Source organism: Delphinapterus leucas, chromosome 14 (genome assembly GCF_059928025.1).
Source record: "Delphinapterus leucas isolate spDelLeu-1000000601 "Yukka" chromosome 14, BTC_Dleu_Yukka2, whole genome shotgun sequence".
In the NCBI taxonomy this organism is placed as follows: domain Eukaryota; kingdom Metazoa; phylum Chordata; class Mammalia; order Artiodactyla; family Monodontidae; genus Delphinapterus; species Delphinapterus leucas.
The window spans coordinates 49,886,126-49,907,063 of record NC_143142.1 but is presented as its reverse complement, the minus strand read 5'-3'; the positions used below and the strand labels follow the sequence as shown (position 1 = coordinate 49,907,063).

At 42.6% G+C, this 20,938-nt stretch overlaps 2 protein-coding genes across 2 annotated transcripts; one reads left to right on the top strand and one right to left on the bottom strand.

The window, feature by feature from the left end:
* The first annotated feature begins 591 nt into the window (after positions 1-591).
* Positions 592-9,225, top strand: ZSCAN30 (zinc finger and SCAN domain containing 30). The gene is made up of 3 exons (XM_030760594.2): positions 592-1,075; positions 1,351-1,489; positions 6,776-9,225. The coding sequence occupies exons 1-3, from the start codon at positions 668-670 to the stop codon at positions 7,705-7,707; spliced, it is 1,479 nt and encodes a 492-aa protein (XP_030616454.1). The 5' UTR covers positions 592-667; the 3' UTR covers positions 7,708-9,225.
* On the bottom strand, positions 8,114-19,691 carry ZNF397 (zinc finger protein 397). The gene is made up of 4 exons (XM_030760589.2): positions 19,230-19,691; positions 17,427-17,920; positions 17,010-17,151; positions 8,114-14,343 (listed from the first exon to the last, which is right to left on the bottom strand). Exons 2-4 carry the CDS (start codon positions 17,832-17,834, stop codon positions 13,295-13,297), a joined length of 1,599 nt encoding a protein of 532 aa, XP_030616449.1. The 5' UTR covers positions 17,835-17,920; positions 19,230-19,691; the 3' UTR covers positions 8,114-13,294.
* Positions 19,692-20,938: the final 1,247 nt, after the last annotated feature.

Here is a 20,938-nt window from a genome sequence, read left to right as displayed (position 1 = left end):
AATTCCCTTCTTTGGGGAGACCCTATGGCTTAATAGAAAGAGCTAATAAATCCTCTGGTTGCAAAGAGCCATTCTGCTGCTTACTGGCTGTGTGTCTTTGGTCCCCTTGTGATTCTCAGTCGCCTCATTTGGAAAATGGGCATAATTATGATTATCCTTATAGAATTATTAGGGAAATTATATTAAATTTATGTCAAGTATCTAGCTAGTGCTTGGCATCTAGTAGGTGCTCAGTAAAATGGTGGTTATTATTCTGAGAGGTGATAATATACTATAGTGTTTTTCCTGATTTCCATGATGTATAAGCATTAGTTATTATCCCTAATGTTGTCTCTAACATTGTTACAAAAAGTTGAATTTATTTCAGTGGTACTTTAACTTTTCTGTTTTACATCCTGAGAAAAATCCTGAATCATCTATAAATGTATTATTTACATGGAAGCTCCCTTTTAGTCAGTTTTCTTTACAGTGCTACACTCGGTGGCAACTGGTTTTCAAACACCTGAATTTATATTCTAAACACATTTTCTTCCCCTGTGTGATATTAGCATTGTCCACCTCAGGAGCTCTTTGGAGAACTGGAATTCAGAAAGAACCTCTCAGACACGAGACGTCCATCCCCTCCCTGCTTCAACTAGGCAGCCTCTTCAGACTATCTCTGCCCAGAATGGCAGGAAAGTCGGCAGCCTTGGTCTACCATGCTCCAAAAGAGCAGGAAGGACTCATAATTGTGAAGGTCGAAGAAGAAAATTATGTTTGGGGGCAGGACTTTGGCCTTCAGGGCAATGCCTATAGTCAGGAGGCCTTCCGCCAGCGGTTCAGGCAGTTCGGTTACTCTGACTCCGCGGGGCCCCGGGAGGCTCTGAGCCGGCTCCGTGAGCTGTGCTGTCAGTGGCTGAGGCCAGAGGTGCACAGCAAGGAGCAGATCCTGGAGCTGCTGGTGCTGGAGCAGTTCCTGAGCATCCTGCCAGAGGAGCTGCAGACCTGGCTTCGAGAGAACCAACCAGGGAGTGGAGAGGAAGCTGTGGTGATGCTGGAGGAGCTGGAGAAAGAGCTTGACGAGCCAAGGCAACAGGTAAGTAGGTGTTTTGTTTGCTTGTTTTACTGACTGTAAGTTAATGAGGAAGCCATTCTGAGTGGCCTTGACTGGGCTCCCCGAGAATTATAAAATTTTTGTCCTTTGGGTTATTATTTGTGCACTGGGATCAAGTCACTAGAGCTTTTAGTCTTGTTGTTTTCTATCTAATCACCTGAATGAGTTTCTGATTCTGGCTGCCCTGCCCTGTTAATCTAGGGGTTTTCCTCTTGTATGTCCTCAGAATCATAGTGTTGGTACTTGATTACTCCTAGGACACAGCTCATGGCCAAGGAATGATCTGGAAGGAAATGACATCTGTGGGAGCACTGAAGTCGCTGAGTATCCAGCTCGAGCCCTTGGAGAACCAGGGCAAGAATGAGATTCAGGAGCCCCAGGGTTTCTGTGAGAGAGGTGAGGAGCCACAGTCCATTGAGGTTGAGGGCGGAGGTGAGGGCTTAAATCCGTGGCATGGGTCATTTTCTTAATAACTGCCTCTTATGACTGTCATTAAGTGCTGTGAAAAAGCCCCCTTGCCTAGAAATATTCTTCCATTGGCTCTGCCTAGAATCTGAAATTCCAATATAATTTCTAATTTGGGGTTAAGAATTAAGGTCTCTAATAAAATTCTCTAATAATCTCCATAATATTCAAAGAGCAGTATTCTGGTTTTTTAATATTATGGTCCTACTGGCAAGGCAGTCTCTAAGATGGAGATGCATAATGTATCAATAAGAGAAACCACATAGTAACTTGAAAAGGGAAAATTTAATGTTAAGAATTATTAATTATGACAGAGGATTACTTACTAATTAGTTTTTAAAACCCCCATAAAGTATACAGAAATAACACATACAGGGAGTCTCTAGGGTTGAGGCAGAGCGCCCAAGAAAGGAACAAATCTGCAAGAGGGTGCTGCATCTTCCCCCTCCCTTGGCAGAACTGAGATCCAGATCTTGTTGGAGAGGACACAGCTATGTTCCACTGGATGGAGATGCCCCCTGAGTGCTTGCTGGCAGATTTGCTGGGAAACTGCTCTTTGGCGTATGAAGGAAAGCCATTCATGGGTGGGGGGAAATTGTGTGTTCTAGGGGGCAGAACTCACTGAGAAGCTACCCTCTGGGGTGCCAGGAGGCCCCCCCCCACCACCATGGGGAGGTGCCATGACACAGAACTTGCTGCAAAGCCACCCTCAGGGATGGTGCCCCTGAAACTGATTGGCACTGCTGGGTCCCCCACACGTTGCAGGGAAAAAGAGAGCACACCAGCACCAGGAAGAAAAGCCCCTTCCTCCTCCAGGGTCTGTTCAGCCCCTACTGTTAAAGCTCACATCGTTGTCAGCTGGCCAGGGAGAAGTGTAGCACAGGCAGGGCACTGAAGGGTGGATTTGAAGCTGACCAAAAGGGCTTTGATTATGTTATTGGCAAAATCATCCCTATGGGCAGCATGTACATCAGGCCTGTTAACTTGTTCTCATTAACAAGTTTGTTACAGCCAACTACCCTTCTGATTTCATCTTTACCAAGCAATCTTATTAAATTCCTATGAAGCCTAGCTATAATAAAAACGTACATTAGTCTAGTCTGGTCTGTGTGACAGTTAAATTACTCATTAATTTTTGTTATGGTTTTATTGCTCAGCTTCATGAGCTTGGCTAATGAGAGTTAACCCCAAGAGGTAAATCTATTCATTGTATGATGATAAAGTTAGGTTTATGAGGCCAAGGTCAAGGGTTAGATCTTGGACCTTGGCATTCACCAAAGGTATCCATGCATCTGTACACTGAGACCTCCTAGGAAACTCCCTCCCAGCGCCCCCCCGCCCACATCATTAGCCAAGTAAGCCCACTTAAATATTTTCCGCATCAAGCAAAAACTACATTCAAGTGGATTTAAAAAAAATCATCTCCTCAAGTCCCCTGCCTTAAAGTAGGTAAATATCTAGATCAGTTAGGGTAGATTACTTCTATTTCCTTCTTTTAAGGTCTTGAGGAACAGAGACTGTGCTGTAATTTTTTAAGTCGTTCTTGGGCTTTTCATACTGATATTTGTTGTGGCCTGAATTATGTCCCCCCAATTTCTATGTTGAAGCCCTACCCCCACCCAGTACCCCAGAATATGACTGTATTTGAGATAGGGCCTTTAAATAAGTAAATAAGTTAACATGCGATTGTTAGGGTGAGCCCTAATCCAATATGACGGTGTCCTTGTAAGAAGCGGAGATTGGGACATAACACAAATCGAGGGACAACCGTATAAGGACACAGTGGGAAGGAGCCACTGCAAGCCAAGGAGAGATAGACCTCAAATGATACCAAACCTGCCAACACCTTGATCTTGGACTTCCAGCCTCCAGAATTGTGAGAAAATAAATTTCTGTTGTTTAAGCCATCCAGTGTAGGGTATTTTGTTACGGCAGGCAGACTGGCAAACTAAAACGGTATTAAACTTCTTCTCTGTGTCCATATGAACTACTTACTGCTTTAATTTAATTCCATTTTATTTTATTTGTTCAGCAGAATCCTCATAAAACACACTGTTCTTGAAGGTAATGAGTACACTGCCCTTTGACTTTGTTTTAACTAAGCATTTCACTGCCTCTGATTCCATCTGTGTTCCATCTCTCCGGTCATCACAGCTCATTCCTCTGGATGTGCTTCAGTTTCTCCACATTCATTTGAAGTACAGGGATAAAAAAATAAAGTACTCTAATGAAGATCTGGTCAATTTACAAGGTAGATTCACACACACCCCAACTCTTATTTGTTGCACTCTATATATTTTTATTTGTTTGCCCCTTCACAGTGGTATTATGTTGTTGACTCAATCAACTTATGGCCACAGTGATTCCATCTTCCAGCCTTCCTTGGCCTTAGCAAAATGTCCTCATCCTCCGTTTATGCCTGATTCCTAAGTATATGGTCTTGAATGGCCTTGACTGGGTTTCTGATAAATCTCATTATGATGATCTCTTTTTAGTCTTGAGGGTCTTAGCTCCACCTCTGAAGAATTAATGTGGATCATTTCACATCTTTTACCTAGGTCAATAAGGATTAAATCATTGGAGGAATCCACCTTGATAGGATTGTAAGAGTTGCCATGTCATTTTTACAACCTTACACTCTTGGTTATATAATATAATATATAATTTTCCTTAGCTTCTTCACTAGCCTAGCAGTCTGTTTTGCTAGAAGAAGAGCCTGAGATGGAGATTTGAGTGCAGGTGGTTTACTGAGGGCGTGCTCCTCAGGAGAACTCTGTGATCGAGTGAGAGAGGTAGGGTTAGGAAGGGAAAAGATCAAGCAATGATATGGTCTCGGGTAAAACCTAGCCTTGGCTTAATCCATGAGGTGGGGCTTTGGGAGGACCCCCTGGAGCATAATTGTACTGCTGAGTTGTTCCTTCTTGAGGCGGGGTTGGGGGGCAGTGAGGGTGGAAGTAATTTCCTAGGCCAGGTGGCTTTCATCAGCCAGGGCAATGCTCCAGAGAAGAGGGAAGCTGTGGGTCGTTAGGAGCCAACACTCACAGCAGCTGGGGGAAGGAGGCACTGTGTTGGTGCAGGGGATCTGAGTGGGTAGTGGAGCATCATCTATATAGTATTAAGGCTGAATCATATTTGTCCATGTGCAATTAAAGGCCAAGTCCGAGTTAAGATGATTTTAGACCATACAGGTCACTGAAAAGGTAGGGAAGTAGTGGGATGGGGTGAGGGGATGTTATATAGAAGAGCTCTTCTGCAGAGGAACCTGTGGCTTATTTCTCTTCCAAAGAGCCTCCTATAATCTGTACTCTGCCCTCCAGCATCTGGACTTTGGGCTTGATTGTAAATTATCACTCACTCTTGGAAGATATCAATTAGATTATTTGGATTATTTTTGTACCAATATTTCTAAATATTCAAGTAATCATCTCATATTCTACTTTTAATCTCTGTCATTTCCAGGAATTACTCTAGTTAACTGTTTATCCTAATTTTTAAAAATGTAATATACATATATAGTTGAAAGAATAAGAGTCTTGGTATTTTCCTGATCGATACATCTAAGGTCAAGATTTTTCTCTGGTCTCATAATTTGTCTTCATGTGATTATAGAATTTGAAGAAGTATTTTAAATCCTATAAATTACATTGCTTTTCTAATTTTCACAGCCCTAAATTTGTCCCTACACAATTTTATTGCCACTTTATACCCTTTATAATGTATACTCTTTATAATTTGACCTATTTACTACTTTCACAAGATTTCTCATTAGGTTGTCAGGTCTCTGACTTTAACCAAGTTGGTGCTTATTATTCTTCTGCCTTTTTTATATATTATGCTTTTATTCATAAATTTTCCCTTTTTGAACGAGCATAGCCTTGAGTAATTTAAATTTCTATTTAAGATCCAAGAACAGTGTGAATTTTAGTGTTCTGTCCTGATCTAAGAGGCAGTGTTGTCCATCTGTGATTTCTGGTAAGGAGTGAGGAAAAGGGAAGCTGGATAGCCCCCTGCTTTGGTCAGGTAATCATTGTGAGCCTTTATTGTTGTGTTTGAAGTGTGATGAACTCCAAGAATATCAAAAAGAAGTATTTGTTTTCATAGAAAAACATGACTTTTCTGAAGCTAAATAAAAATGGTTTTTAAATTAATTTTTTTTTCTTAGTGCAACTACAGCCCTGCTTCCTTCCAGTAGGGAAAGCAGATGACATAGGGGGAAAGAGCAAGCCTTGATGTTAAGCATCTTTGTTAGAATCCCGACTCTACCAGTTATTAATTCTGTGGCCTTACATCAGTGACATAGCCTCTCTGAGCCTTCGTTTCCTGATCTGTAAAATTCATATAAGTTTAGAGGGCTTTGGGGGGGACGAAAGTAACTTAACAGTTCTTCAGATTTTCCCCACTCAAAATAATTGAAGTTACCTCAGCCATCATCCAGTAGTCTCCTGTTCTGAGTTACTAGAAATCTAGAAATGAGAGGGGTGTGTCGTGTGAGAGCTGAAGGTTTGGTACCAGGCAGTCACGTCTGCCTCTTGTTTCCATCCACCATCTTTGACCATTTATACATAAAAAAGTGAACATAGAAGACTCCCACCTGGCCCCAGAATGAGTCAGGAACTCACAATATTCCTTTTCTTATGCTCTGCATGTCTTATTCTATTTGCTTATAATCATTTGATCAACTTAGAACCTGCCAGAATCTGCAATTTACCTTTGTACCACCTACCTCTGTCCAATTCTAACCCCTAAAGCATTTCCTAATTGTATCTCCTGCTCTCCTATTTTTGTAGAAGCACTGCTGATTCAAGACTCTTAGACATCTGTCTTTATTCTAATTACTCTTTATCACCTCTTTTCCTTTCCCTCATTACCTAAAAGCACATCTTCTCCTCTAACCCAAGATTGTCTCCCAGCTTCCTGGTCTCTCACTGCTACTCCTGTTTATCACTAACTCCTTTAACTAATGTCTTGCCCTGTTCACCATCCCTCCTTTCCAATGCTGACTCTCATTCTAGTCTATATTACTCTCTGAGGGTGCCAACTCTCCCTACCCCAGGCCACTTTTCTAAATTCTAGGTTGGGAAGCTAGTTTTTAAGAGTTTTCCTTCTAATAGGTAAATACCTATTTCATTTGGTTTATTTTCTGTTTCTGCTACAGTAAGTTCTTTTCTTCCAACATGGGGAGCAAATGACACTTGCATTTTCTGTTCACATTTTTAGATGGCAAGCTGGTGGCTGACAAATTGTTGACAGCAAAGCAAGAAATTATTGAATGTGTGGCATCAGCAGCCATGATATCCTCAAGACGACTCCCTGGGGAAACTCCTTCAGGACAGGTAGTTGAAGAAGCTTTGGGAGGTCTGGACAATTTTGAGAAGCCAAAAGGAAGTGCTTCAGGGGACAAAATGAGTCAGCTCCCTTCCCAGGAAAGACATTTTAGCCTGACAAGCTTCAACAAGGAAATCTCCACAGAAGAGAGTGTCCTGGAATGTAATGAAGGTGAAGGAAGTCTCAGTCTGAACTCAAATGTTATAACACAACCGAGAATTCACGCTGCGGGAAAGCTCTATGAGTGCTTCGACTGTGGGAAAGCCTTTTGCCAGAGCTCAAAGCTGATTAGACATCAGAGAACTCATACTGGAGAGAGACCTTATGCATGTAAAGAATGTGGCAAAGCCTTTAGTCTGAGCTCAGACCTTGTTAGACATCAGAGAATTCATAGTGGTGAAAAACCCTACGAATGTTGTGAATGTAAAAAAGCTTTCAGGGGCAGCTCAGAGCTCATCCGGCATCGGAGAATTCACACTGGAGAGAAACCTTATGAATGTGGTGAATGTGGGAGAGCTTTCAGCCGGAGCTCAGCCCTTATTCAGCATAAGAAAATTCACACTGGAGACAAAGGCTATGAATGTATTGAATGTGGTAAGGCTTTTGGTAGAAGCTCTATCCTTACTGAACATCAAAGAATTCACACTGGAGAGAAACCTTATGAATGTAATGAATGTGGAAAATCCTTCAATCAGAGCTCAGCCCTCACCCAGCACCAGAGAATCCACACTGGAGAAAAGCCTTATGAATGTAGTGAATGTAAGAAAACATTTAGGCATAGATCAGGCCTTATGCAGCATCAGAGAACTCACACCAGAGTTTAACTCTTTGGGTAAGAGTTGTACAACTATGAAATACTAGGAATTCACTTTGGGGGTGAATAATGGGATATGTATATATGATATATATGTGATATAATGGGATATATGATATATATATATATATATATATGGTTCTGTTGAAATGCATGTATGGCAGGGGAGTACCTAGCCTGGTCCATGAGTCACTAAAGGCTTCCTGGATGTGATGAAATCTCAGTTGAGGCATAAAAGGTGGGTAGAAGTTAGCCAGACCAAGACAAGAAGGAAGAGAAGAATGTTACAGGCAGAGGTTATAGCACATGCAATGGCATGAACAGAGGATCTGGAGACATTCCTTCCTCTGAACTCTCTGGCAGGAATTTTTTCTTGGGGGCCCCTGGTTCAGAAGTCAGGACAGGTGTTTGTTCCTCTCTTCCTATTTAGTCACTGAGTTGGGTGGCCTATCCCAGTTCTCTTGGAGTACTTAGGAGAATTAGAGTGATGGAAGACTTTGCTGCGTTGTATGGAAAAAGGCATGTTTGTACACCAAAGAAAGAATACATATTGGAGGCTAGAGGGACAGTGGGGACTGAAGTGCTTGTGTCCCATGACCCTAGGGCCCAGGAAATGGGAAGCTGACAGGAACACGGGAATGGGAGGTCTGCCTTCCTTATTCCCTCTTCCCTCCTCTCATCACCAGACTCACAGATGCTAAGCTACGTGAGGGCAATGATTATTTGTTGAATATTCCTCAAAACTCTACTTCTCCAATTTTTATTTTGGCAGTTTTAACTAACTCACAATTGCTGAGGGCAGTTAATACCTAAGAGGAAGTTTGAGTCCTCTTCTAAGATGTCCTGATTTCCCTTCCTGATACTGTCACTTCTGAAGAAGATGTGATAATCAAAGTTGTTGTGGGTAATAGGAGAGGTGAAATTAGGGAGACAGCTTTTGTGTCCAGAGGTTGTAGGATTATTAGTGAGGCCAGTCAGAAATCTAAAAAGATCCTTCAAATGGATAGAGAGTTGCCTTTTCCTATGGGTGACAATCAAATGATTTCATGTTTTTAATACCACTTAATATTTTTTTTACTGATTGTGAATTAATTGTAAATGTTGATAGTACAGAAAATGAGAAAGTATAAATCACCCACGATCCCACCATCCATAGAAACTTTGTTAACATTTTGGAGTACTTCTAGTAGATTTTTTTTTACACCCCCCCCCAACCCTAATATATGTGTACTTTTTTTGGTGAAAATCTTGTTTGGTAAATCATTTTTAGTAAGTGATTTTAACACTTATACTTTTGATTATATACTTCAACTGTTTATTTAAAATTTTTTTTGTAGTTGATCTACAATGTGGCGTTAATTTCTGCTGTACAGCAAAGTGATTCAGTTATACATATATATATACACATTCTTTTTTAATATTCTTTTCCATTATGATTTATCTCAGGATATTGAATATAGTTCCCTGTGTTATACAGTAGGACCTCATTGTTTATACTTTAACTATTTAGTATTAGAATATAATGCAAGATGTCTTGTAATAAAATTTGAGTTTTAAGTTTTGCTTTGAAATTAATCATTCAGTAATAGGGAGCACCGTAACACGAATGGAGATGTGCTGGGAGAATGGGGGAAGGAGTTGTGGGAAGAAGGCAGGGAATTGGTGGTCTTAGCTTTGATTCCTGGGCCAAAACATGTCTGGAAACGATACCTAGTCCCTGGGGCTGCAGTTCACCAGGTGAAGTCACAAAATTGAGGGGACATCTGGAGCTGCACTGTGGTTGAAAGAACATGGGAATGAGAGCAAGTAGCCTCTACAAACAGACGCATCGTCCACAAGAATCAGGACGCTTCCCCACCTTGGGAGCAAGAGCCTGGGAGAATGCCACAGCTTTCCCCTCCCCTCTCAGCAGGTCCTTAATAGACACACATGTGCAAGAACACCCCATGACCCTTTAGATCTATCATTTGTGCCTGCCAACAAGAGAGCTGTGAACGATAAAGTTACTGAGCAGCAACATCTGGTTTTGGGCCATCAGAGAGCAGGGGGTAGGTCTGCCTACCCTGCTCACCCTTCCTCTTGACTTTGCAGAAATGCTCTTCAGGTCAGTTCCTTCTGCATGGAAATGATTGGCAATCCTCCTTGCTCTAAGGATTCACTTTACGGGGCAAAAGAAGCAAAGTTGTTCACAGAGGGGCTTGGAGAGACCAAGGTCAGACTTGCTTAAATTTCTAATCCTCTCATCTGGACAGTATTAACTGCAGCCTGTGGAAGTGAGGAGGGAGGAGTGGAGAGGTAGGAAACTGGTATTAAGCACTTTGCCTAAATTCCACATCTTTTTAAATCCATGAATCTGCGCACGACCCATTTAAGGTAAACAGTGGACTGCCTCTACACCGAGAGAAATGAGGGCTCTGAGCAGAAAGGAAAGGGATGGATTACTTTTCCTCAGGCAACTCTGGTGAAGGAAAAAACAATTACCTTTGACATCCACCTACTTGGTGCCCCCTCTGTTTCATATAGACTGTTGAAGCTTTAACTGTAAGAGATCACCTACTTCAGCTCTCTTAAACTGAGGGTCCAGAGTTGTCAGGTGACTTGCTTATGGCTGCAGAATTCACGGAGAAGCACTAATGAGAACAGAAGTCTTCACTTCAAGGCTATTGCTTTTCTCAACTATAATCACTTTCATGCAAATAACTTATATTTGCACAGAGATTTATAATTTGCGCTGGTTTTTTTGTACACTAGTCAGATGAGTACATCTGCCATTGTCACTTACCAGTTAGGAAGTCACAGATCAGTTAACGAGTTAGCTAACTGCCTAGGACTTGGAAGGCACAGAGATGCCATAGAAAGCACATGCTTTTCTTGATAATTTCTCAGCTATCCTGGGCTTCCATTCCCTTTTAAACCTTTTTTTCTCTAACTTTAGAAATTTTAGATATTTATTGTAGAAAAAATTGGAAGACACAAACACACAAAAAAATTAAATCTCCTATAATCTTATTACTCAGATATAACCAGTATAGCATTAAGATTATATATATTTCCAATATTTTTAATGCATAAATATATTTTTACACAAATCGTATTGTACATATCGTCTTATATTTTTACTTAAGATATGAACGCTTTCTTATTTAATATTAATCAACATCACTTTTAACAGCTTTTAAGACTTTGTATACATTCATGATGGTTTCTGAAGCATACATTTCCAGGTAGAATTTTAAAGTCAAAAGGCAATGTTTAAGGCTTCTGGTATTGATTGCCACAGACAGCATCTACTCACATCTCACCAGCAGCATTAGAGTCCCAATTTCCCTGAATCTTTGTTAGTTTTATGAGGGAAAAAAAGCGCCATCTCAACTCTTGCTTTAATATACATTTTTAATTCTAGCAAGGCTAATATTTACTGTCCATTGGCATTTATTCTTTTGTGATTTGCCTATTTAGGTACTACTTTTTTCTACTGGGACTTTTTCATGGGGAGATAGTACAGAGAAGTGGCTCCCCAGACACGTTCTGGATTCCTACTGCCTGGGTTTAAAGTCTGAGGTCACCACTTTGTAGCTACATGATCTTGAGTAAGCCATGACCTCAAGCCTTCATTTCTTCATCTGCAAAATATGGGCTGAGAAGTAATACATATACACAAAGCCCTTTGCAAGTACCTATTATGTTTCTTACCAATATATGTAAGAACCCTCTATATAAAGAATATTTGCCTTTTGTAATATATGTTGTATCAATTCCTACTTAACATTTGTTCTGCCCTTTTCAGTTTGATTGGATCTTCCTCTGTGGAAGAGGAATATGAGTTGAATAGCTTTACCATGCTATTTTGTTATTTAACCTAGCCCTTTCTTTTCTCACATTCTCTCTCCAAGCATGGGCATCTAGTCCTCCTGCCATTCTTACTGGTTACTACATGCTCATGCCCCAATAGAGGCATTACTTCTCTATTTATCCTCATGAAAACTCTTCCTATGTGCAGGACTCGAGATTCCCAAAGGCTTGAATTTTTGGTAAGGTGTGTTGTAACTCTGACCTATTAGGTATTTTAAATAACATTTCTGTTGCTGACTAACCTATACACCTTTCTGCATTGCACTGAGAAGCACCAGTCTAGGGATCCTTTTCCTGCTGGGTCCCTCAGAAGAGGGCAGTCTCTCTGGATGGACCGTGACTGTTACTGTTATTTCCCTTTAGCATGGTCTTTAACAAAGTTCACAAGACTGTGAAATACTGCTGATATGACAAAACTGAACACACGTGAGGCGCCTGGAGAGTAACAGACCCAGCAGTGGAGGAAGTTTTTAGTGCCTGAGCCTAGGGGCGCGCACTAGGAACTGTGGGAGTACAGACCCAGAAACAAATGATACGGCAGCCATAGCGGCTTCCGACCCGGAGCCTGGGGAGTTAGGAGGAAGCCGACAGAAGCACTGGTCACGTCTTAAGAACCAAAGGAGTCCTTATGTCTGCGAGGGTGAGATTTGGAACTCTAAGACTCTTAACTTCTAGACTGGGCTCTGCCCTCACCCACACGGAAGGCCTAGCCTCCAGGTTGGACAAAGAAGCTACGTTTTAACCCTTCCCCTGGGGTCATACAAACCAAGACAAAGCTCCTCACCACGCCATGCTCCAAGGACTCCAGGTTTTGTCTATTAACAAATTTCTCCACTGGCTCAGTTTCACTATAGGAACTGTAGTAAACAGAGATTCTGGCCACATGCATGCTTTTCCTACAGACAGGAACCCACTTCAAAAGGAACTCAAAAATACTCCAGGCAAAATGGCCTTTTCCTTTCCTCAGATGTGCCAGACTTTCTTCCTGGCTGGCCTACCTTCCTGGCCACTCATCCTTCAGATAATTTTTCTCAGAAGCCTCCCCGATCCAAGGTTGGGCCAGGTGCTCCTTAACATCACACAGCACGGATTGTACCACAGTGTCACTGCCTGTTTTGTGTTGTCTGTGAAACTGAAGGTATGGTCTTATTCTCCACTGTATCTCTAGTGCCTGGCACAAAGCAGCCACTCAAAAAATAACTGTTGGATAACTTAATTTGTATTTCCTTTTCACTATCTCACTTCTGGTCTGCCGTGGGCTCAATAAGTCATCGATGAAACTGTTTCCCCATATCTCGCTGCCCTGCCACTGTTCTTAACTGGTCAGTACAATTTTTGCATTCCTGAGACAAAATGTCCCTCATACTCTCCACACCATCCTCCAAATCTGGCCCACTGACAATTAGATGCAGTGACAGAGTTGCTGGTGCCCTTTGTGACATTCTCACGGAAAATGATGTTTCAATGTTATAGTCCCATCTTTCACAGTTCCTGAGTATTCTTACTGGTAAGAGAAAGGTGGAAGCAATGATTCTTCTGTCTGCTCTTCTAATTAGTCACAGGAAAAGCTTTCAGGGGACAATGTGCATGAGCACTGGCACGTGCTGTATAAAGTCAGATTGATTCGAGACCTAGTACTGTACAACCATCCCCATGGAGTCTTACTCCAAAGTAAATTAAACCCTTTTGACTAACAAAGATAGAAGTCTGACTGAAGTATTTACAGTATTGATTGTATTCATAAGTCACTTTACAGTGTGGACTCTCTGATGGCGCATGAGGACTGATCTGTGCCTGAAAGCCTTCCCACATTCACTACATATGTAAGCCTCATCCCCAGAGTGGATTCTCTGATGTTGAACAAGGGCTGAGCTCCTTTTGAAGGTTTTGCCGCATTCATTACACTGATAAGGTTCCTCTCCACTGTGAATTCTCTGGTGTCTGATGAGGTTTGAGCTCAGACTGAAGGCTTTTCCACACTCACTACATTCATAGGGTTTCTCTCCACTATGTATTCTCTGATGGGTTATCAGCTCTGAGCTCTGCCTGAAAGCTTTTCCACACTCATTACATTCATAAGGTCTTTCTCCTGTATGAATTCGCTGGTGTCTAATAAGCTTTGAGCTTTGGCTAAAGGTTTTCCCACACTCATTACACTCGTAGGGTTTCTCACCAGTGTGAATTCTTTGATGGATAATGAGATATGAACTTTGACTGAATGCTTTGCCACATTCATTACATTTACAAGCTTTCTCACCAGTATGGATTTTCCGATGTCTAATGAGGGCTGAGCTCTGGTTGAAGGCCTTCCCACATTCACTACATTCATATGCTTTCTCACCACTATGAATTCTCTGATGAATAATAAGATAGGACCTTAAACTAAAGGCCTTCCCACACTGGCTACATTTGTACGGCTTTTCTCCAGTATGGATTCTCTGATGTTGTGTTAGAGCAGAATGCTGTTTGAAGCTGTGCCCGCATACATCACACCTGTAAGGTCTCTCTTCTGCAGGAACTTTCTGATACGTTATAGAGTTTGTATTTAGAATCAAGCTTCTCTGGGGCTCAGGATGGTCTTTGTTTCCTAGAGATTTGTGTGTGAAGATTACTTGACTAAAACTGCCCCCTTGGGAAGGGGATCTTCTTAATTTCTCCCCTGTAGCACTTCCTTGCTGCCACTCTGAACTGCTTTCATGTTCACTAATTCCTCCAAATGAAGGGTCCTGGGGAAGTCTTTGCAATTTCTCTCCTGAAATGTCCTTCTTTGTTGCTGATCCATTGTTTTCACAATCTGAAATGACAACAGCAAAAAAACAACTTTTTATTTCTCCACTTTCAATACTCCCTTTCTACGTGAGAGAAAACAGATGCTTCTACTTACAAACATAAAGCCATCTGCATGTATCTTTTTTTTAACTGGTCAAAATAGGGTCCCTCCTCCTTTCTAATACTAAGGCCTACATCTACAGTTTGAAATTTACCCTTTCCTGCTTCCTCTGAGACTTCAGTTCATCAGTTACCCACTATTCCTTTCCTGTTGTTTTCAATCTCTTTCTCTGCTGACTCCTGTTCGTCAGCATTTAAATAAATTCAAGTCTCTCTCATCTTTTTAAATCAAGCTCCTTGCCTACACATCTCCCTCATGCAACATCACTCCCACTGAGAATAAAGCTTCTTCAAACGGTTGTTGGTACTCGTTCCCATTCTGTAATCTGGTTTCTGCCATACCTGTGCGCCGCCCACCCCCCAAACTACTCTCATCAAAATCAGCTTCATAGCTGCTAAATCCAATGGCTTCTTTCTGGATCTTACTTAGTTGGCCTCTCTGTAGCACTGACACTGGGGACCACATCTTCCTTCCAGAGCCATTGTCTTCCAAATACATTAGCCTGATTTCTGTGGCTGTTCCTTCTTAGATTCAAGGTCAATCACTCGAACACGAGTTTCTCAGGGTTCTGTTCTGAGCTCTCATATATCCTCACTCCACCAACTCTCTATGTCCTAAGCTTCAATCACTACTTACATTATAAGCTAATATCTCCCCAGATCCCCAATTCTATCCCAGTTCTATGAAGCTCTAGACTCTCGTATCCAATGCTAATTGGCCATATTACCTGTAAATATTTGACAAGCACCAAAATGTCCCAAACTAAACACATCATCATATGTATTTTTTCCTTATGTTTTCCCACTTATATGAATAGCACCGCCATTAACCAAGTTGTTCAAGACCGAAACCTGAGTATCACCCTCAACTCCTCTCCCACATGCTCCACGTTTAACGACCAGCTACTGCAATTCAAGTTAAATGCAGAAGAACAGGAGTCAGCCGTGATCTTTCCCACCTCTCACCACAATACATATTGATTTATTCACTGTGGCCACTTGGATTACAACTGTCTCTAACCAGACTCTACTCTCGCCTTCCTCAAATCCATTCCCGCTCTGCAACTGAGTCCTAAAACACAAATCTGATCATGTCACTCACTCGTCTAAAACCCTTCAACTGTTCCCCACTGTACTGTACAAACGAATGAGCATGACAGACACGTTTTCACAATCTGTGTCCCAGTTTCGTCTCTAGTTTCCCTCTAACCAGCTCTCCCCTAGGAGTTCTCTCTTCAAGTTAAATTAAATTACCTGAAATTCCCGGAATGGATTGTAATCTCTCACCTTCAGGATTTTGTGGACTTTGCTCATGTGATACTGTAATGTGGGAAATATAGATTTGGCCTCACTCCCAGTTCCCGGCACAGAGCTTTTAAAACCCCTGAAAATTTCCTCTGTGGTAGAGATGAGAAGGTGCCGGAGGTTATGCTAATGAGTTGACTCTTGGAGGGCAGGGCGGCTGGTTGATTAGAGCGTTAGAACTTTTGGACCCATCCTCTGACCTCCAGGGAGAGGGGCTGGAGATTGAGTTAATCAATCACCAATGGCCAATGATTTAATTAACAAAACCTCCATAAAAACCTTAAACAAAGGGGTTCAGAGAGCTTCAGGGATGGCGAATGCACCCAGGAGAGTGGTGAACCCCAAACTCCAGAGAGACAGAAGTTCTTGTGCTCAGGACCCTTCTGAACCTTGCGCTATGGACTTCTTCATCTGGCTGTTCATTTCTGTCCTTTATGATGAACAGGTAATGGTAAGTAAGGTGTTTCCCTGAGTCCTGTGAGCCATTATAGCAAATTATGAAACCTGAGGAGGGGGTTGTGGAAGCACCAATTTGCAGCCATATCGGACAGAAGTGTGGATAATCTGGGGACTCATTACATGCAACTGGCATCTGATGTGGGAGGCAGTCTCTTGGGACTGAAACCTTAACCTGTGGGGTCTGCACTGGTTCTGGGTAGTTAGTGTCAGAATTGCTTAATGGGAGGGAAAACCCCACATATGCAGTGTCAGAAATGTTGTAAGCAGAGAAACAGTTTTTCCCTTTAGCTCGGGAATCTCCTCCTCCCACCTATTTACCTGGCTTTCTTCTACTCAGAGTTCAAGTCCTAGCTTAGATGTCTCTCCCTCCAGGAAGTACTCCTTGGACCTCTAAGGTGGAGTTAGGGTGGGTGCCTTTATATGTGCCCCCATAGTACATTAATTATTCTGTAATTTACTACCCTATACTGTATTGTAATTGCCTTTTTGCTTGTCCACCACCCCATCCTGGCTTGAAAGTTCTTTCAGGATAGAGACCCAGTGCCTACCACAATACAGACGTGTACTAGCACCTTATTAAGTCATGAAATGAAGGAATAAGTGGATAAATGATGGGGAAACTGACACAAGGAGGGCTGACTGCAATTCATCAGGATTGCTGAATACAAAGGTGCTCGAGAGTGAGCACCTCCATTCGAGAATAATAAACGTGAGGCTCACATGGGGCATGCTGTAAAATGTTGTAAATTTTCTACCCTCAAGACCAGAGGCCTGATAACAGTTCCCAGATGAGTTTCTACTTCTTACCGCTTCTGGGGGAAAGGCAAGGTTCCCAGGGTTTCAGCTGTGTCTTTAAAGGCTGGAGTTCGATGTTTGTTAACTCCTGGGATGCTCCAAGACATGTCAAATCCATCCATGGCACTGCTGGTCCCTGTGGACTAGCTGGGACCTGAAATCAGTAAAATTTGTGAGAAAATTTCTTTGTGAGAAAATCCCTAGGGAAAATGCTTAGTAAAAATCTCCAAGAGGTCACCGAAGACATCTCCAGGGGTGACGGATAGGAACAAAAGAACTGTTTAAGGACAGAGACAGGTATGGCCCTGGTAGTCACTTCAGGGTTACGGTTCAGTAGAGACAAATTCTCACCCCATTCTTATGATGCCGCCACATGCTCCAGGAAGTAGATTCCTTTTCCCAAAATATATCACATCTCCCTGTTCTCACCTGCTGCCCTGGATCATCAAATTCCCTCTCCAAATCCTCCAACAGAGTCACAGCTTCCTCGCCACTTTTTGGACTGTGTTGCTGAACCCAGATCTGCAGCTCCTCAGGCAGGATGCTCAGGAACTGCTCCAGCACCAGCAGCTCCAGGATCTGCTCCTTCGTGTGCAACTCTGGCCTCAGCCACTGACAGCAAAGCTCCTGGAGTCGGCCCAGAGCCTCCCGGGGCCCAGGTGTCTCCTGGTAGCAAAACTTTCTGAACTGCTGGCGAAACAATTCCTGGCAGGATCGGGTACTCCCATTCTGCTTAAGTTTCTGACCCCAAGAAAGGCTTTCTTCTACTTTCACTAGTATTAGCTCTTGTTCCTGAGAATTCTGAGGTACTGGGGTTGAAACTGCTCCGGATTCCATAGCCGTTCTGAGCTGAAACAGCTTAGCAAAAAGCTCACTACAACTAGGTCCTCTACTTCAGTTGCTTTTGAGTAATCTCTTCTTTCCTGAAGGATATAAAAGCACTGTTAACTTACAGCAATGAAAAAAAACCTCTAAGAGCTTACAATAATAAAGATCAGTCATCGCTCTAAGAACTTACAATAATAAAGATCAGTCATCGGAGTAATATATGGAAAGGGATCAGGTTTGAGACTGTAACTAAGTAATAAATGACAAAACTAAAAATCACCTCATTCAACGTCTCTCATTTTGTAGAATTCCTACCACATTTATGCTATGAGAAATTATTTTAGAGGCAAAAGAATGCAATATTAACATGAATCACATATTGAGGAATTTCCTTTTCAATTCTCTGTCAATCTGTTTGTACCAAGCAGAATAGTCTGTCTTTAACACCTTCTGAAGATGTTACTTACAGAATTCCCTTTTAAATAAACTATAGGCCTCAGACTTCCATGGGTAACAGTATCTAGCTAGGATTTGATATGCTGATTTTTAAACGTTTATTTTTAGTTACCTTTAACCTATGGCACATAATGGTGCTTTTCATTTAGGTAGTAATAAAACATTTTTAAAAATCCATATTAAACATGAGTTGATTTAAATAAAAACATTGTTGGACGTTTGCCATTTGATTAAATTTAGTATTTAATGCGCTTCTTCAACAAACATTGAGGCACTTATTATGGGCTCTGTCCCGAGCCAGGTATTAAGATACAAAGGTTTTTGCTCGTGAATAAATGAGTCTACCTAGAAATTAACCAAGAAGTATTTGTTAAATGCTTACCATGTGCGCAAATGTCAGATATTATAGAGACACAAAAGCAAAAACGTTAATCTCAACTCTCAAAAAGCTTAGAAGATAGGGGAATAAACATTTTAAAAAGTGAAATATGGCAACAAATAAATGTTTTTAATTTTGTAATATATAGACCGATCATGATCTGATCTTTGGATGGGAGAATATTGATAGAAAGGTGTACCCCTGAATTAGCAAGACAGATCAGTACATCTGAACACTAACACTACAGTTAACTTTAGAGAACAGAATATTTAGCCTACAAATCCGTGGTTTGTTAACAAGCCCTGCCGCACTAGCCTATTTTTATATCCCGGTTAAATCGCAGCATCTGCGAAATCACGGCGGTGGGGGAATAACTGCCCTTTCCGCTGGAAAGCAGGGGCAGTGCTGGTCTCCTCTGCGTCCCCAGGACACTCGGAGACGCCGCCCGGACAAGGTGCCGAGACCCGGAGATGGGCAGGCCGAGAAGCGGGGCTCCTCCACCCAGCGCCCACCGCCCCGACCGCGCGCCCTCCCCGCCCCCGCTCCGTCTCAAGCCCCGTGTCCCTCACCGCGAAGCTCAGGAGCCGCCAGGGCACGAGCCCCGGACCTGCAGCTGCGAGCCACAAAGACCGGAAATGCGCGCTCGCGGCCTTCCGCTCGCGCGCCCCCCCTCCCCGAACCTCCATCCGTCCCGCCCCGTGCTCACAGTCAGCCAATCAGCGCGTGACTCCGGCCCTCCCACCGCCTTCCCGGGGTGGCTGAGGGCCCCGTGGAGCATCGACGCCAGGGCTAGGATGCTCTAGAGGCGGGGATCTTAGGGGGACGTCGCCATCCCCTAGGGCACTGCTGCACGCCTCGGCCACCTCCTACCCTGGCTTTCTTCCTCCTGATTTGTGTCGTGTCATTTTCCTGTAATTCCTGTGCATTTTCCGTACTGCCGACATAAGTAAACCCGTGGATGAACGCGCTGAACAAAAAGTAACCACCATTTATATTCCTTTTCCCTCTGCGTATCGTTTGAGCCTTCCAACTGCTCTGTGCAATAGCTATTTATGCTCATTTTACAGCCATAGACTCTGCCCAATGTCAGGCAACGTGTGACAAGATACGCCGAAGTCGCCGTAGTTCAAGGACACTCTGGGGTCCCAGACATTGCACCTCTAATGCAGGACTTTTCCATTTTTCACTGGAACTTAGCTGGCTTAAGTTTTATGGTTTATATTTTTCTTTGGCTGTTCGCTAGATTAAAAAATGATGCCTCACGTTTTTCTTTTTTTGGGGGGTACGTGGGCCTCTCACTGTTGTGGCCTCTCCCGTTGCGGAGCACAGGCTCTGGACGCGCAGGCTCAGTGGCCATGGCTCACGGGCCTAGCTGCTCCGCATGTGGGATCTTCCCGGACCGGGGCATGAACCCATGTCCCCTGCATCGGCAGGCAGACTCTCAACCACTGAGCCACCACGGAAGCCCACCTCATGTTTTAACTTGCATTTCTTTTAAATTAGTGAGCTTGAGTTAAAGTATTTTCCTCACATGTTTATTGACCATTTATGGTTCTTCATGGAAATGGCTTCTCCCTTTTTTTTTTTTTTAACCTCTTTATTGGAGTATGATTGCTTTACAATGGTGTGTTAGTTTCTGCTTTATAACAAAGTGAATCAGTTATACATATACATATGTTCCTATATCCCTTCCCTCTTGCGTCTCCCTCCCTCCCACCCTCCCTATCCCACCCCTCTAGGTGGTCACAAAGCACTGAGCTGATCTCCCTGTGCTATGCGCTGCTTCCCACTAGCTATCTATTTTATGTTTGGTAGTGTATATATGTCCATGCCACTCTCTCACTTTGTCACAGCTTACCCTTCCCCCTCCCCATATCCTCAAGTCCATTCTCTAGTAGGTCTGTGTCTTTATTCCTGTCTTACCCCTAGGTTCTTCATGACTCTTTTTTTTCTTAGATTCCATATATATGTGTTAGAATACGGTATTTGTCTTTCACTTTCTCACTTACTTCACTCTGTATGACAGACTCTAGGTCCATCCACCTCATTAAAAATAGCTCAATTTCGTTCCTTTTTATGGCTGAGTAATATTGCATTGTATATATGTGCCACATCTTCTTTATCCATTCATCCGATGATGGACACTTAGGTTGTTTCCATCTCCTGGCTATTGTAAATAGAGCTGCAATGAACATTTTGGTACATGACTCTTTTTGAATTATGGTTTGCTCAGGGTATATGCCCAGTAATGGGATTGCTGGGTCATATGGTAGTTCTA

Coding starts and splice junctions, on each gene's coding strand:
- ZSCAN30 (XM_030760594.2), top strand. CDS start 668: ATGGCAGGAAAGTCGGCAGCCTTGGTCTACCATGCTCCAAAAGAGCAG. Junction 1,076..1,350: donor TTGACGAGCCAAGGCAACAG/GTAAGTAGGTGT, acceptor GATTACTCCTAG/GACACAGCTCATGGCCAAGG. Junction 1,490..6,775: donor CCAGGGTTTCTGTGAGAGAG/GTGAGGAGCCAC, acceptor TCACATTTTTAG/ATGGCAAGCTGGTGGCTGAC.
- ZNF397 (XM_030760589.2), bottom strand. CDS start 17,834: ATGGAATCCGGAGCAGTTTCAACCCCAGTACCTCAGAATTCTCAGGAA. Junction 17,152..17,426: donor TTGATGATCCAGGGCAGCAG/GTGAGAACAGGG, acceptor TACTGATTTCAG/GTCCCAGCTAGTCCACAGGG. Junction 14,344..17,009: donor TTGCCTTTCCCCCAGAAGCG/GTAAGAAGTAGA, acceptor TTGTCATTTCAG/ATTGTGAAAACAATGGATCA.